The sequence below is a fragment of the Lasioglossum baleicum genome, chromosome 6 (assembly GCF_051020765.1).
Source record: "Lasioglossum baleicum chromosome 6, iyLasBale1, whole genome shotgun sequence".
Classification (NCBI taxonomy): domain Eukaryota; kingdom Metazoa; phylum Arthropoda; class Insecta; order Hymenoptera; family Halictidae; genus Lasioglossum; species Lasioglossum baleicum.
In genome coordinates, this window is record NC_134934.1 from 2294461 (window position 1) to 2310623 (window position 16163).

The following is a 16163-nucleotide window of genomic DNA, read 5'->3' on the forward strand; positions in this document are numbered from 1 at the left end:
GGACAGATATTTGTATAATTATTTTCGAGCAACGTACGAGGGGCAAAGTGTGTTTCAAAATGGAAGCTCAAAATTGCAGACCTCCGGTAAAAATGTCTTTCCAATACAATAACTGGAGTATACACATCTCCGAGTTTCCTTTGAGACTGGATCTCGTTTGCTCGTCACGCGATTTAATTATTCTGCGCGGCAAAACCAATCGGTCTGTGCGATCCGTTTCGACGGAACCAAAACGAAGACTGCCGTGCGATTGGTGTGGCCGAGTAGAATCTCGTTTCGGCCGAGCGTGTGTCAACAAGAGATCTCTAGGCAGCCAGTGTTGGCCTTCGGAATCGTTCAGGCTCGGCCGAGCATACGAGCGTTGCAGAACTGCTTGATGCTTGAGCTGCCCGGTTTCTCGCGGGTGCACACGTCCCCAGCGTGGCACGAGGAATTACGTAACGGCGCGGCGTCAAGAAGAAAGGAAACCGAGGGAAGAGAGAATCGATATACTGGCAAACGAGAAGAATTAATCGCAATCGTTCACGCCCGTTCACGTAATCCGTTCGCGCCGATTGGAGTCGAGCTCCTCGTCGCTTACTGGATTAACCAATAAGCAAAGTAACCACATGCTTAGAGCATCGGAGAAAGAGGGGCACCATAGAAATCTGCCGCATTTTACATTTTGTACAGGGTGTACACAAAGTAAAGGTCATCCGTCGTAGGGGTGAATCTACACCTCTGGATCCGTGGCATTTGTAAAAGAAACTTGCCACAAAATTGTGTATGACTAAGAAAATTGTTGTTAAAGTTTGTTTTTACATCCACACCTTCCACTCATCGAGAAGAGAGAAAGTTTGAAGGGAACTGTATGTCCCAAAATAGTTATTCAGATATAAGCTGTTAAAGTTTTTTCAAAGTTTTATTGTGTGGAGTTATGCGTAGACAAAACCTACTACTACAGTCTGCCTTTACTGTGTCACATGAGACAGAACGTAATCGTGTACGTGCTATTATTCAAACCATAAAGTTGTAAAATAATATAAAAGAAAATCTTAAAAGTTTACGCTATGGACAAAAATTTAAGTGCTTAGGGCCTTTAAAGGTTTTAATCCGGCACTGTTCGCTTAAGAGCTCACCTTGTGATGCAGGGAGCTGGTGTTGCCTCCGTGGACCCTGACGATGGCCTGAAGACTGGCTGGGGTGCTCGTTGACTTCGTTATGGCCCTGCCAGACGTCTCCGGCTCCGACACCAACGCCCTGTCTGATCGTTTAGGCCAACAATTCGATTAGAATACTCTTCTGGAAATTGGCTGAGAACGTTATCGTCAGACTGTGGGTCTTTGTGCAAAATATTAGTTCTCTGTTCCTATGTACTCGACTTTACTTAAATATATTGGGTACCCTGTACACACGTTCTCTGGCACGACAAAAACAAATGTGCCGAAATTCGTGTCACGTCGGTTCCCGTGCGCGGCTCTCCGTAACGAACGGAGCCCCGACGATTTTAAATGGAACGTATCAATCTGAATAGTGGATATGATTAATCACTTGCTGACGTGTCAATTTCTCGCGTACAGTTTAATCTTTGCACCTTTTCACGCCCTGTGGTTCGATCTTTCACGGACACGAGCTCACGAGCCGATAGCTTCGACGCCGAAAACAGGCGAAGGGGAAAGACGATCGAACTTTGTATAATCCTAGTGAAAGATATCTAACGTGTCATCAATAAATTATGCACATCCAATGTAGCTTTTAATAAAACGTGAATGAAGGTCTACGTTTGAATAAACCTGTACAGGCCATTTGTATTTCATTAAATAAACTACATTGATTTTTAATCATCAATAAATTATGGATCATTATATCACTAAAAATTGAAGGCACTTTTAATTCAGCTTATAATAAAACGAGAATCAAGGCCTACGTTTGAATAAAGATCTACAGGCCATTTTTATTTCATCGAATCAATTACTTTGATTTTCAGTCAAGAAAAACGCAACGAGTTCCGAAACGATTTACCTGGAACCCTGCCATGTTTATGGGGCAGCAACGGGGCTTCCATGGTCTTGCTGGTGTAGCTGGGCGAGCTGGTCTGGCTGAAACTGTCCGAAGAAACATTGCTGTCCTGTCGGACGCTGATGGGCTTCGGCACCGGACTCTGCGAGATCGTGCTGAGAGGCGGCGGAAGATTCGTCTGCGTCGCCTTCGGCAGTTTCTCCAGTTTCTCACCACAGCTCCTCTCCTTTCGAAGATTGTGCTGTAAAATGCTGCGAGCACGGTCCATCTCCGCCTCGTATTTGCCACGAGACGCAGCTTCCTGGGACTTGTCATCCGGGTGCAGCCGTCTCTCCAGATCCTGCGAGGCTCTTTGCAGCTCCTCATACCTGATTGTTCGAACGAAACAATCGGAATCATTCACGATTGTGTACGGCAGCTATGGCGGGCGCGCGACTCAAAGATTGACTGCAGGAACGGTGCCACGGGAATTCATTAATAGAGTTCCTCTTCCAAGAATTATTCGAGTAGAATTGGACAGTTATCATTTCTTTAAAAGTGATTTTTCCGGTTGGTTGTAGATAAAACAATGTGAAAAGAATTCATCGATAGAGTTCCGCTTTCAAGAATTAAACACATTAAAAGTGATTTTGTTGGTCGGTTGTACAGAAAACAATGTGAAAGAAATTCATTAATAGTGGACCTCGTTTAAGTGCAAATTCATTAAGTAGATGGAACTGAAAAAATTGAACTAAAATAACTTAAGTATAATAATAACATATATGTCGTTTCAGATTAAATAATTTTGCTTGTTCATTTACGATAAACGCTAGAGAACCGCTTCATGAAAAAAGAAGAGGAATAGCTCTCTCGAGGGTTGGAAAAGTGCCACCTTCTTAGCGAGCTCAAGTGCAAATTCGTTTAAAAAGTACGACAGCATGCAAGGATCTTGGATGCACCGAGCAATTACGGTGTTGTGCAGGCTGGGGAAGCAATATCGCCGCTTATTAGAAAATCGTCTACCTGGTGGGCGGCCTCTCCTTGATCGCCCGTAGATTGTCGTCCTCTTCATGCAGCCGTCTCTCGAGTTTCCTCGAGGCGGCCTGAAGCTCCTCGAACTTGCATCTCCTCTCTGTCTCGCGACGCAACCTAGACAGCGCCGCGGACTTGGTCTCATCCTCATGCACAGCCTCCCTCCTAGACGGGGCTAATTTTTCCCGAGACTTTCCGTCCGCACCCTCCTCCAATCCCTCCAGTTTGCCGAGCTTCGACGACGGAAGCCTGTCGAACCAGGGCAAGTGTCGTAACAACAGATAAAAAAAGTTCGGACCGGTCCCCGATTCAATTAACCCCCTCACCCCTCTTCACCATTATCCCCCGTCAGCTGATTTATTAAAAAAGTACCGAGACCAACGTGTCCGCCGACCAAATTGCTACACTCGATACTTCTGGTTATGTGCGCTAGATTCCACTGCCAGTTTCATTAACCTCGATCAGTCAACGAGGTAATCAAACCCAGTAAATTTATTCCTTTTTCTATGCCTATGGTGCTTTTTGTATTTTTCAAATATTTATTCTCGCTCTTGCCGAAGTTGCAAAATAGGAGAACTTTATACTGTTTATTTTTATTGGAAAATTTCAGGTAGGACAATTTTAATGCCGGATTATACATAAAATATTTTTCAGTAATGTCTCCACATTGATAATGTTTTCAAAACTTCCCCGATTCGTTGAACCGTTAATTTTTCGTTCCATTAATCGTAATTTCTGTTACTGTTATTCAAGTATTACAGTCCACATGGTTTATATTTGAATGTAGGAAAATTGTCGATAAAGGTAAAACATAAGTAAGTGATTTTATTGCGTTCTTTCAGATCTTAATTCGGTCCTTAAAAAATGTATGCTCGATGATTAAAAATAGATCAACTTGTCTAAAATTAAGGTAGAGCATAACGTAAAAAAGCATAAACTATTTTTTAATGTACAATATGGTTTTTTAAAATAATGTTTCGTTATGAATTCGGATAATGTCCCAACCTACGGAATAAAGTAAATATTATTGATCCAACCAATATAAAGTGCACCGCTCTTAGACCTTTATTAATATTTCGCAAAATGTAATAAAACAGCAGCTATGTTATTTAATGTTTCATGCACCAAAAGGTGAATTCTTGTTGGCTATATTGTATTCGTGGAAGCGATCGCAAACTTTACTCCGACACTGCCGGACGTGTAATATTATTCCACTTCGTAGAAGATGAGAGAAGCCTGTAACTACGCTTTTCTTGAAATATTCCCTCGCCGAGAGTAATTCCTCCGGGGATATGAAGAACGTCAAGCACGTCTTGAATCCCGCGAATTTCGGTTTATTAACGTTAGTTTAATACACTAACGTGGGACTAATCATCGCTCTCGACTCTAATTGCCCTGCTTTTCCAGCTATTCTCCATTACCCAAAACTTGCCCCGACGCGACGGCTTCGATAATTGCATCGAAAATAGAGCAGGAACTTCTCCATTAGAGGCCGGGAAAGGATTCTTGTGTTCCGCGAGAATGAGAACTGATTGGGATAATTATCGCGGACGTCGAAAGCCTGAACAAATATCTAAACAAAATTGTCTGTCTATACCCCACAAGTATTTGCAACAATTTTTATCATCCGTTATTTTCCACTTTGTCTTCGTTCAATTTAGACATTCAGTGATAACAAAATTAAAATTTTCATCGTTGTCATTATTTTTTATTCAATTCAAGTAAAATATTCAAGTAAAATAAACATGAATTTATTTTGATTTTAGAATCACTTTTTATTTACAATAGTTTCATTAGAGTTCAATAAAATTGTCTTACTTAGAATGGTTTCTTTGAATAGGCTAACTTCGAGTAACATTAAAAATTTCCCCGAACACGACAAGTGAATTGATAATACTGAAATAATGTAGGAATATTTTTCAACCTCGGTTTAGACAGGAAAAAAATTTTTATAAAAAATTGAATAGTTGGATAGTAAACAACACTTTTCTTAAATCTTTCAGCCGCTTTGAATGGAAGAATAACAACGACACTTTTAACGATATTAAAGAACCAGTTATTTTTGATGCTACACCGTCGCACCGGTGAAGCTGTGATTGCAAATCACCTACGAGCGTGACGTGCAAATGAATGAATCGGCCAATCGTGCCAACGACTGTTGAAAGGAATCTCCGTCCTTTCTCGTCGCGGAAAGAAACTCGGCACCCCGGGGACGCGGAAGAGACGCATTTATCTGCCGCGCTTTCTTCGTCGAATGCGCACTAAAGCACACGAATGCTGTAAGCATCGGCGAATTAAAACAGGTTGCCGGTTACGAGAACGGCAGACCAGGCCAGGCCACTTCGAGGGGAACGTCTAGTTTACCCGAACGAGCCCGTAGTGGAGATAAAGTCGAAACTCACGCTTCGTTTAACAAGCTAACAGCATCACCGATACTAATTCGAGCCGAGCCTGGAACACGAGCAGAGCTCGCGAGCACCCAACGCTACCGAGGATCTTCAACTCGACACTAATTTCCATACACTAGGAATTCTAATAAATAATCTCGCTCAGGAAAGTCTTCGACCCAGTTTCCGACTTTCTCACTTTTAGAAGCTACGTTTTATTCAACATTTTATTCCCAGAGATAATAGCTGACTTTATGATGTTCTGCTGCCAGAAGTTTAAATGTGTGTTATGGATTTGTTAAAACAGTGGAACGTCGCGTCATCTCTTTTTGAAGCAGCCAGAGCAGTGTTATTAAATACCTACGGTAGTGTCTCGTAATGGATAGGTCATCCCCACTATTTATTTTGTTCCCACGGCAAGTGCTTACTGTCCGTGCAGAGTTGTGCTAATTCAATTATATTTTAATTCAATTACGCTATTGAATTACATTGTACTTCAATTATATAGTAATTTAATGTACGTCGTAACTGAATTACGTAATTCAAACCTTTCAAGTAATTCAATTACTAAGTATTTTAATCAGATGTGTAATTGAAATACAATATAATTAAAATACAGCTCTCCAAATTATAGTCCAGAACTTTGAAAAAGTGCGATATATTTTTGTTTTTCTTTCATATACTTGTTTAGTGTCTGTGCGGCGTAGTTTCTATTCCTCGTCCTCGTTCATAATCAGGAAAAGAGGGGTTTAAGAAGTTTTCAAGAAAAGTACGGAAATAAAGTTTTCGATTTGGAAAGTGTAAAGACATGTAATATGTCAACGTAATACGGTTTACGGTTTAAGGCTTAAGAAGAAGAGTTAATAAATGCACAAGGAAATTAAGGATTATTAGATAATTAAAAATTAAGAGACAATAGGCTTCCTATTAAGAAGTTGGCTGAAGAATGAAGCTCGATAATTGAGAACGCCTCTCACCTGTTCTGCGCCTGTCTCTGCCGTTCATCCCTGGCCGCCTGATGATCTTTAAACTTCGTCTCGGCGCTCTTCACGATCCTCTCGTGCAGCCTCTTCTCAAGATCGCGAGAAGCCTTCTGCAGCTCCTCGAAGCTCGATTTCTGGCTGAGCTTGCAGCCCTCCTCGAAGTTCGCCTTGTCGAAGTCCGCAACGAAGTCGCTGTCCTCGCTGGTCTCTTCTTTGCTTGAGAAGCTCAACGAATACTCCGGCGTAGTTCTTTGATCATTGGGTCTGACCGGGCCAAGATCGATCAGCTTCTTGCTCTCTTGGACCCAGGAAGCAATCGTAGAGACGTTCGCGGGTGTCGGATCGCTCTTCTGACTGATCTGACTGTCCTGTCTTGTCGATAGCTGTATCGGTATCGGTTTCTCGTTCTTTCTTCTCTTGGGAATGGCTGGTGGTCGCCGAGGAATCGGTGGAGGAGCTACCTGCATCAACAAGTTACACGTTCGAGTCCCTTCCGCTGTCTCAACCCTATTCCCGCACTGAGAGAACCCCTCGAGCCCAATTCAGGGGTGTAAGCATACAGTAGAATGGGACGACAATAGTCGGGCTCGTCGCCGAAACCCTATCGAGATCGAATCTCCAGTTTGGTGGCTCGAGGAAAGTTAAACTGAAGGCGGACAAGTGAATGCAATTAAATCGGAGCATGTGATATCTTGCATTCTTTACAATACAAATGTGAAATTTTCTACTTGTTTATATTATTTTCACATTTATATCGCTGCCGTGAAACAGGTGGAAAATGACGATTTAATACTTAAATGCGAACACAGCAGGAGGATTAAAGAAATGAATAATAAAATGACGAAGACAAAGAGACATCCTCGTTTATTATGTTCTTCTTATTTTGTCTGACAAAAAGTAAGTTGAGAATTTATATTCGATAAATACACAGGAATAAAAGAAAAATGTTTCTAATTCATATCAGAACCATGAAAGAAACTGAAAAACTCTACGGATGTAGAAATGAGTGTTTGAAAATATCATGAAGACTAAAAAGAGGGAGCTAAAGGGATACTTGCGTGCCCTCTACCGATCCATGCGTGTCCATGTGAGGTGTGCGTGTGTGTCAACGTTGATGATTGGCTTGCTGCCCGTGTCCAGATTTATCCGCGGCATAGGAAAAACCGAGGTGTCGGTCCCGGCTGATCCATTAAACCCTCGTTTGCCCAGTAATTACGCGTCCGAGTTCAAGGCACGGACGAACGAGTCCTATGAACCGCGTTCCTGCAGAGAATGTTTCGTCGCTTCTGCTCGATTTAATACGTGCGCACCTAGCTCGCGCGCGCAAGAGAGAGAGAAAGCTACGCCCACCTAGATTACGCCATCGCTTTTCGCTCTGTAGTTGTTAATTCGTGAAATGTCGCGGCGCCACTGCTAACCACTGGGCCCCGCGCTTTAACAACGCCAGTGATTTATCCAACGACCGGTCGAAATTACGTGGGCTTCTTCCTCCCGAGATTCCCTCTTATCGCTAAATTTAGTCGAAGAAGCCTATTTCTGGCCGGAGAGGGTCAAACAGATCCGCCGCCCCTTTCATGTGGAATACTTTCGAACTTCGACGACCGCGCGAACTATTGGCTCGAGTCGCGAATAACTTGATTTAATAGACAACAGCCCCGACCATGAGCCAATAATAAGTTCGCGGTTCCGAAGTTGGCGGGCCGGTGTTGTGTGTTTTGTGAACTGTTTCGTGTCTTGTCCTGAAAAAGGTGCGAGCATGGTCAAGTTTGATGGAAATGTGATGAAGTTAATGAATTGTGGGTGGACAGAAAGAATTTAGCTAGGTGTCACTTAAAATTTCAATCATCCCACTCGGTGGCGCGACGAACGGTCATTGTGTACTAACCCTATTCTAAGTTACTCATGCAGTGCTACGAGTATATTGAACCCTTGCCGTATTCTAACGAGTCATACTCGTGATGAAGATTTTGAACACAGTCTAACAAATATGAATGCAACGCCTTTCTTTTTAAATGAAATAGAATTTGATTCGTTCGTAATAAATATTTAAGCATTAAAATAAATTTAGCCATATACCAAAAAAATATAAGTTTTCTTTTCTCTTCTACGACATTTTTGGGGATAAAGACGTTTTAATCACTGTGACTGTAAAGAAAATGATACGACAAGGGGTTACGGAAACTTTTGGTATACCTAGAACTCTCGCGTCAGGGAACTATTCTAGGCCCTGGGGAAATTTAGTTTTCCTAATACCTTTGGAATTCTGACCATTGGCATTCCTAAGGACCTTGGAATGTGAGCTTCGCAGAATCGTCGAGGTAGATTGGGAAATCTATACTATAATTTAGTAGATAGTAAATATAATTTCAGATTACCGAGAAAATGGAGGGTCTCAGTAGGATATCTTTCACTATCAATATCCAATGGAGAAGAAAATGAAACGTGACTCCTAGAAAAATTCTCTATCGCGTTTCCCACTTTCCGAACGAATCCGTGCGACATTTACATTTTCCGCATTCAATTTCTCGCTGCATGCTAGGCGAAAAATGTCGACGGTCCGCCGATTCAGCCCCATTGGTTTTTCCGTCACGTTTAACCGCACTCTTTAAACAAAAACCAAAACAGTTTCGAATCGACTTACCGCAGGTGCAGCGGAATGGCGTCGCGGTATTAGCGGTGGGACGCCACTTCCGGTAGGAGATAGTTCCGGAAGCAGGGACGTCTGCACCGGCAGCTCGACACTGTGGATTCTGCTCTGTCTGAAATTCGCAGATAAAACGAGCGTCGTCTAAAAATCAACCGCCGCGAGAACGTCCGCTCCCGAAGCACGGTGATCGATAGTGTGTCACGACACTTCGATAACCGTAGGAGAGCCAATAGCTCGCGAGTACGTGTCGATCGTTGAATATCCCGTTGCCTTTGAAGGATCACGCTCTTCAATTAAGTAGCTCGATTCCCCGACTGGCTCTTTGATCAAGTGGATTTCCTTCGCTAGAGTCCCGAATCCCAGATAATTGCCGTTTCATTAATATCGGATGCGTCGCAGTGTCGCGCGCGACAGAAACTCGCGCGGAAGACCAACGCTGGATTCCACCGTGCTCTAACAACCTCATTATTCCAATTATCGCGCGAAAGCCGTTTGTCGCCGCGAACGAAAGATTTCGCGATTAAACGTCCCGCTGCGCCCGCGTGGGGAGCATTCGCCCGGTTTGCTAACTCGCTACGGAAAAGCAAGGGAAACTCAAGAAAAATAGCAGAGAGGTAAACGGATTACGCGCGCGGAAAGTTTCAGAACGACCAGCGCAGTCCGCGGAAATCGCTAAGTGAAACAGCACCGTTGCTTCATGTCCTTTCAAAAAGGATTACTTTTTAATTACCTCGGCAGGCGCGTGGGACTCGTATCGCCGCCATGAACCTCCGTCCCGGACATCTTCATCTCTGCAATCAATAACAGAAAACAAAGATCCATCGTTAATAAACAGATGCTGCGACGGCATTTAAGCGTGCGAGCCGTCCTGCGAAAATGCACCGGACAGCAAACCATAGGCAAATGTTTGCCGAACCAGCGGAAGTTAATTATTTCGCGTAATTGGGCGCGAGAGCGCGCGATTTAAAAATCGCCCTCGCCTCGCCGCGCGGCCTCTGCGAAACACCTACCGCGGAATTGGCAGTACGCATTCCCCGCGAAGATCCTGCGCTTAAGCACACTCGTGCATTCCTTTTGCGACATTCGATTTTTCGTCGGTCGTCGAATGCTTTTTGCTTTAGAGACACTGTCCTATGCTTGGTTTTAATGCCTACCGATTTGTGAAAAATGTAGAGCTTTGTACATGAACACACAGAAATCTGATTTCTTTGCTTTTCGTAAAAGCATTCGCAGATTTATCTGCGTAACTTCTGACATAATTGGCGATTTTTGTGATTGAGTCGGTTTCACATTGGAAGACAAGTTTGAGTGAGACGATGATAAGAGTGTTCGACATGATAATCAAGAGTTTAACATGAATGTGGTACACTGTGTGTATCTTAATATTTAGCGATTGTACTTGTTATTGGTTTTACAGGATTGTCTTCTCTCATTAATTTCATGAAGGTTCGAGAAAGAAACCTGCTTGTTAGAAGACTGTTCAGACTCAACTGCTTTAGACACACACTCTGTGTGTTAAACACTGTTAACAAAATCTAAAAAGAAAATATCTGAAGAATACGAATAAGAATCTTCGAATAGTCTTTCTTGTTGCCAGAACATTTCCTCCCATCCTATTATGATCGCCATATTTTTATGAATACAAGTATACCTCGTTGGATCGCTGTGGAATGGAAACAACTGTTTCTAAATACTGTAAAATGTTTGTTTCTTTTTCATTAGTGTTTGAAAGATATATCTCTTTGAAATAGGACATTACAAATAAAACAGAGTTTACAAATTTATAAGTGTTCAGTGAAAATAATTGAAATTATTTTAGAGGAACGCGTAAGCGAGCGTTAAAACGAAACGATTGAGCTGTTTCATTATTTTGTAAACAAGATATGTAAGGTAGGTATATAATTGTTAATGGACAATAGTGTGAAACAGCTGGCGAGGAAAAGCGAGACACGTTAGGCGAGCCGAGCGAAGGGAAATGAAGATTAAACGGCGATCGAGATCGTTCACAATCGCGACCGGGGCCCGTGACGTTTAACGGAACGAACGGACAGTTTGCGCATAGTGACAGTGCGACTTCGGCTCACTATCAAGTGAAAGCACTATTCAATTTCCTGCTATCTCATCGGCGTGCACCCTTCCACGAGGGTCGGCTCTACCAGACTGCACCGGGAGGATCGATGTGCCGGCACCCGCCCCCGCGTTCTCGACAAAAGCACTCCGCGCGCTGCTTCTCTCTCCCTTTCATCTCCCTCCCCCCACCCTCTCTAACACTTCCGTTTTAAATACCCGTCATTTTCCTATACTCCTTTTATCCCAGCGTGCTCGGACGATCGGCTTCCTTTTTTCCCCCGGTCGGCCCAGAACTGAAAAGAGCAGCGGATTACAATTGAACGACTCTAATCGATGCACCACCGATTTCGCGGAAACGAGTCCTCCGGAAAATGGAATGTATTCAACACTGGGATACGTCTGGCTAAAAATACTTGCTTCCTGTGTCGGTACGTTCATAATTAACCATGATAACGTTTAGCACAATGAAAGGGTATGCATGGACGAGATGGATGGTCATTTTGTTAATAACTCCATCGTTGTACATTTTGCAGGTTCGAAAGTAAATTTGGTACATTTGGTACAGTAGTACAACAATTAATTTAATTAATTTAATTAAATATTTTTGCATTCGACCATCTAAGTCAATAAAGTCTGAACACCGTTCTTGAAACAAGTTGTAAATCCGAATTTAATTAATAATAAAAATCCAGGCAACCAATTACTGTTTCCATCACTGCCTCTCTCGGATTCGGCGAAAAAATCAAATGCGGTCACGTCGAAAAAGAATTGACGTTCGGAAAAGCCGCAGCTGGCGCGTCGCGAATCGGGCGATCGAAAGTTCACTGGATTTGATCGCGCAGCGAAAGCTCGTCACGCGTTCTGGGCAACAGAGAGGGAGGAATCACGGGAAAGCTCGGGAAAGCTCGAAGGGGAAAACAGGGAGAGAGAGAGGGGAGGGAGAGAGCTCCCGGTCGAAATTACACTAGACGGCCGTTTTCTTCGGCAACGGTAGAGAGAAGCCGTGGCGCGGCAGGCAAATTGAATCAATTTATATTGTTGCGGCCCGTTACGCGGCCTCCCCGCCGCAAACTCAATTAATACCGACGTCTGCCCCGGCGACACTTTTCTCGAAAGTACACCCCCTTCCAGCGATGGAAATGTAAATTCTCTCCATTCGCGGCCTCGATATCGAATTCTAATAATTCCAACAGCCCGCACACCGAAATCCTACGGGGCCAGCTCAGAAAAAAGCGAATTACTCGCCGCCAAATCTCAATGGTAAAGGAATAAGCGATATTACGACCTCCGGGGTTTCGAAAGTCAATGACGACGAGGCGAAATGAAATTTTTTGGACCGCCGTAGTTTCGAGAACCCGACATTTGCATAAAATATAGTCGTCGTCGATTTGGCGATTGTGGTTTATTTTACCGTCTTGAGGTTTAATTTAGGCCTGAGAATTGTTTCGTTACCAATAGACTGTGGACTTTTGTGTAAAATAAATTATTTCTTTTGTGAGTAATTGTACGAATGCATAATCAAATTAATATTATTATCACCGTATTGCATCTAGAATCGTTATAGTAAGTAGATTTATTATCGCGTCCAAACAGGAGGAGTTACCAGAATTTCCGATTGCTCTGTTACGTAGTCAATTAATTGCCCAATGAAAATTCCTCCTTGCTCAATGGTAATATCCAAGCATATTTGTTAATAAATCTCTCTCTCTCTCTCTCTCTCTCTCTGCAATTAGAAGTTCGAATCATATAATTTGCGGTCCAAAGTCCGCGAGAGTGGCGACCGCATTTGCTTTCTCTTTTTGCGCGTATTAATGCGCCACGAAGGAAGAGTACACGTGTTGTCGGCCGCCGTTGCTCCACGCTCGATACTGAAAACTGACCGCAGTGTGCTATTGGACCGGCGCTAGTCAATTAGTGCTCCCAAGTCGACGTTGCTTTTAATCATTCCCGCAAACGGGAATTGAATTCGACGGCGCTCCCGGAGCGGCCGCAGTAGAACAGGACCGAGCTTGGTTAGACAGACGCACGATGTTGCCTTCACTTGTCTTCTGCCACTTATGAATTTCACCTCGAATAAATACCGTCTATCCAATCTATCCTACTCACTGAAAACATTTATTCTAATTGCAGCTCTTTGTATATTTTTTACAAATTCTAATCGTTCCTGTTCGATCTTGTAAACTCGAATAAAAATTTTATTTCTTTCTTCAACTTATCTTTTTATACACTGCATATCCTGGTCAAGTCTTCATTGGATTAGTAATACCAGTATTTAGTGAATGGATGAAGGTATGCACGTCTGGACGTTTCGATGTCTGGATTTGAAAATTTGAGACGCGTCATCAAGCCCAGCGTCTTATTTCGACGACACTGTCGGATTACTAATTACCGAGAAATTTAGTGGACGCCGAGGAGTGTTTCCCGGGAACAAGATAACGCATGAGTGGGATGATTTAGGATTAATTGAGAGCGCTGCAGGTTGTTGTCGCAGAGAAGTCCCACGTTCCATCAAACGCTGAGGAACACGGTCGTCGGGACGCCCAATTGTCAACTCGTCGAAGTTGGATTATCGCGACGACGGAACAGTTTTCGGATTAGGGACCCCGGGACCGAAACTTCGGTGTCGCCCGGTTACGCCTCTCGTCGTTGCGGTCGATCAATCGACCGAGCTCGAAGGAAACATCGATGGCCCGGAAAATGCGTACGACGATCGATAACACGCTCGATTTTACGCGGCGATCGGCCGAGACACGTTCACCGTAACGACGCCCACCGAAAAACCAATCGCACACAGGCTAGTACGTGTCTCTGCTAAAATATTTTTATATTCTACCAAAAACAAAGAAGCCATCGCAGAGTTACACACGAGACAGTTTATATTTTTAATCGACGCTCTCTTGACACTACACACATCAATTTTTACACCGATCGGTTCGTTGAAGCTTTATGCATTTTTGAATGATGTAGAAATTCTTCGAGACTGAATTTTAATGTAATTTAAAACGGATGAGAGGGTTTCGAACGTCGAATTTTATTAGCACAAGGAATGAATTTCTACTTAACTCTGTTTCCTCTGTGTTTGATTATGAAAATGGGGATTTGCAAGCCCTGTAGACTTGGCAGGATTTCTAAGGATAACAGAATGCAGAACGGAATTTAATGTGCCTTTGCGTGAATTTTGATCTGTATGGAAGCTGCTAGTACAGGAAATGAAATTCTACTTCGTTGTATGTTCTTCGGAAAATTAGAATTGATGAGCACTGGACTAATATCAGTCTTTGTGCAAGATCAACATTTTCTGGAACGGCTACAAGGGGCAAAGATTGCTGAAGCAATTGCAAGAGGCGAGAAATGAAAATTTTCCGACGCAATTGCAAGGAGCAGGTATCAAATAGAATTTCATGTGGTCAGTTTTACGTTTCGATCATTTCAGTTATTCGTCAGGGAATTTCAGGGTCGAAGTTAAGCGACAGCACAAGGAATATACACATCAGAGCTGTAATTTCGTTCATTCGTGATATGTATTGTCGAAAGCCAGTGGAAATATCTTTGGGTACACAAATACCAATCGCAGCCACGCGTAACGCCGAGCAGAAATGTCGTGGGTGGTCCATGGATTCCGAAAAGACGCTTTGGAATCCCATTGTCTGATAATTGGCGTATCTCACCGGTGAAATCTCGGAGACAAGGGTCGAAAGGACTTCGGGGAGTTCCCCATGGTGATGTTGCCCTTTCGATCCTGGAACATAAAGTGTCCTCGACTGTGGGTAGACTGGTGAATCCGGTTCAACGGACTTCCGTTTCTTCGGACCACTAACAGCTGGACAAAATCAAGTGTATTGGACACGGGTTCGAATTAGACTGGACAGTTTCGAACACTTCGTTAGTGCCCATTGTTTGACAACGAAGATTCTTCTATGTACACGAGTAAGAGTTCGTTACAAACACTCTAGCAAATGTTAACAATGTAGCTTTAAAAATAATCAAGTTTTCATCCAGACTACTTCAGCCCTTTTTCTGATGAATTTTTATCTCGTGTTAAACTTTCATTTTTTCCGTGGTCAAAAAATTTTAGGATCTCGATAAAACATAAATGGAAGTGTACATGAAGGTACGATGGTATTGTACTTTTATGATAAAAAATCTGAAAGTCCTCCTACAGCAAGATTAATCACGGCTAAAGCGCGTTTTCTTATAAGTACATACTGAACCCGTCGCCACTAACAAGATCCTTCTTTAAACAATGAAGAGCGAGGCCGCGTACCTGTTGAATGTATTTAACGCAACACCCGCCGCGCAGCAATTAATCTGATTAAAGTTTCAATAACGTCAGACCGTTGAATCGCGTAATAAAATCGAGCGTTTAGGAGATCGACGGTCTCTCGTCTCGCGGAGGACTCTCAGACACCGAGCCCGGTACGTGTCCAGCAAGCGAATCTTCCTCTTTCAATATTAAACTCCCCTCGAGAGACCTCTGTATAATATTCCTATTCGCCTCGCCGCAAGTTCAACGTTTGCGTAATCGATCCGTTCCGACCCTAACTCTCTCCCGGCCGCAAATATTCATCTTCCTCTTAATTAGCTGCAGCGCGAATCATCCCATACTTTGTCCGAATCGCGTCAAATCGCAATATTTGATCATCGGACGGTACAAAGCATAATTTATCCTTCTATAACTTGGAAAGTGTGGTTTACAGATTATTCAGCATTTGAAATTTCCGGAGATCGATGATAAAAATTGAGACTGGTGATGAGTGGACAGCGGATTATATGCATTTATGACAAAAATGAGTAGGTGTCATTTAAAACAGTAAAAATATTAGAGTTTAAGAATTTCAATTTGACTCTACAGATTGTGTTTTAATTCAGGAAGAAAATTTTTATTTTGCGTAAAGATTCGCTGTGACGAGGATTGATGCTGGAAATCGATTTCGGGGGAAAACAATTTTCTTTGCACAGAACTTGGTTGTTAACGAGCACTAAGAGTGACCATTTTATATTACTTCATAAAAATAACAAGACTATGTGTACCAAAACTTTTGTAATGAACACCCAAAAAAATAAAAT

General features: G+C 42.9%; 1 protein-coding gene across 1 annotated transcript in view; it reads right to left on the bottom strand.

Moving 5' to 3' along the window:
• LOC143209360 (uncharacterized) overlaps nt 1-16163 on the bottom strand; it is a 78352-nt gene that overhangs the window by 25527 nt on the left and 36662 nt on the right. The window contains exons 3-9 of the mRNA XM_076424859.1: nt 10037-14835; nt 9757-9817; nt 9021-9138; nt 6374-6840; nt 3001-3258; nt 2002-2366; nt 1119-1243 (exon numbers count right to left, since the gene is read on the bottom strand). Of these exons, the coding sequence (XP_076280974.1) occupies nt 1119-1243; nt 2002-2366; nt 3001-3258; nt 6374-6840; nt 9021-9138; nt 9757-9817; nt 10037-10109 (1467 nt within the window). The 5' untranslated portion in view covers nt 10110-14835. The remainder of the gene's footprint in view (nt 1-1118; nt 1244-2001; nt 2367-3000; nt 3259-6373; nt 6841-9020; nt 9139-9756; nt 9818-10036; nt 14836-16163) is intronic.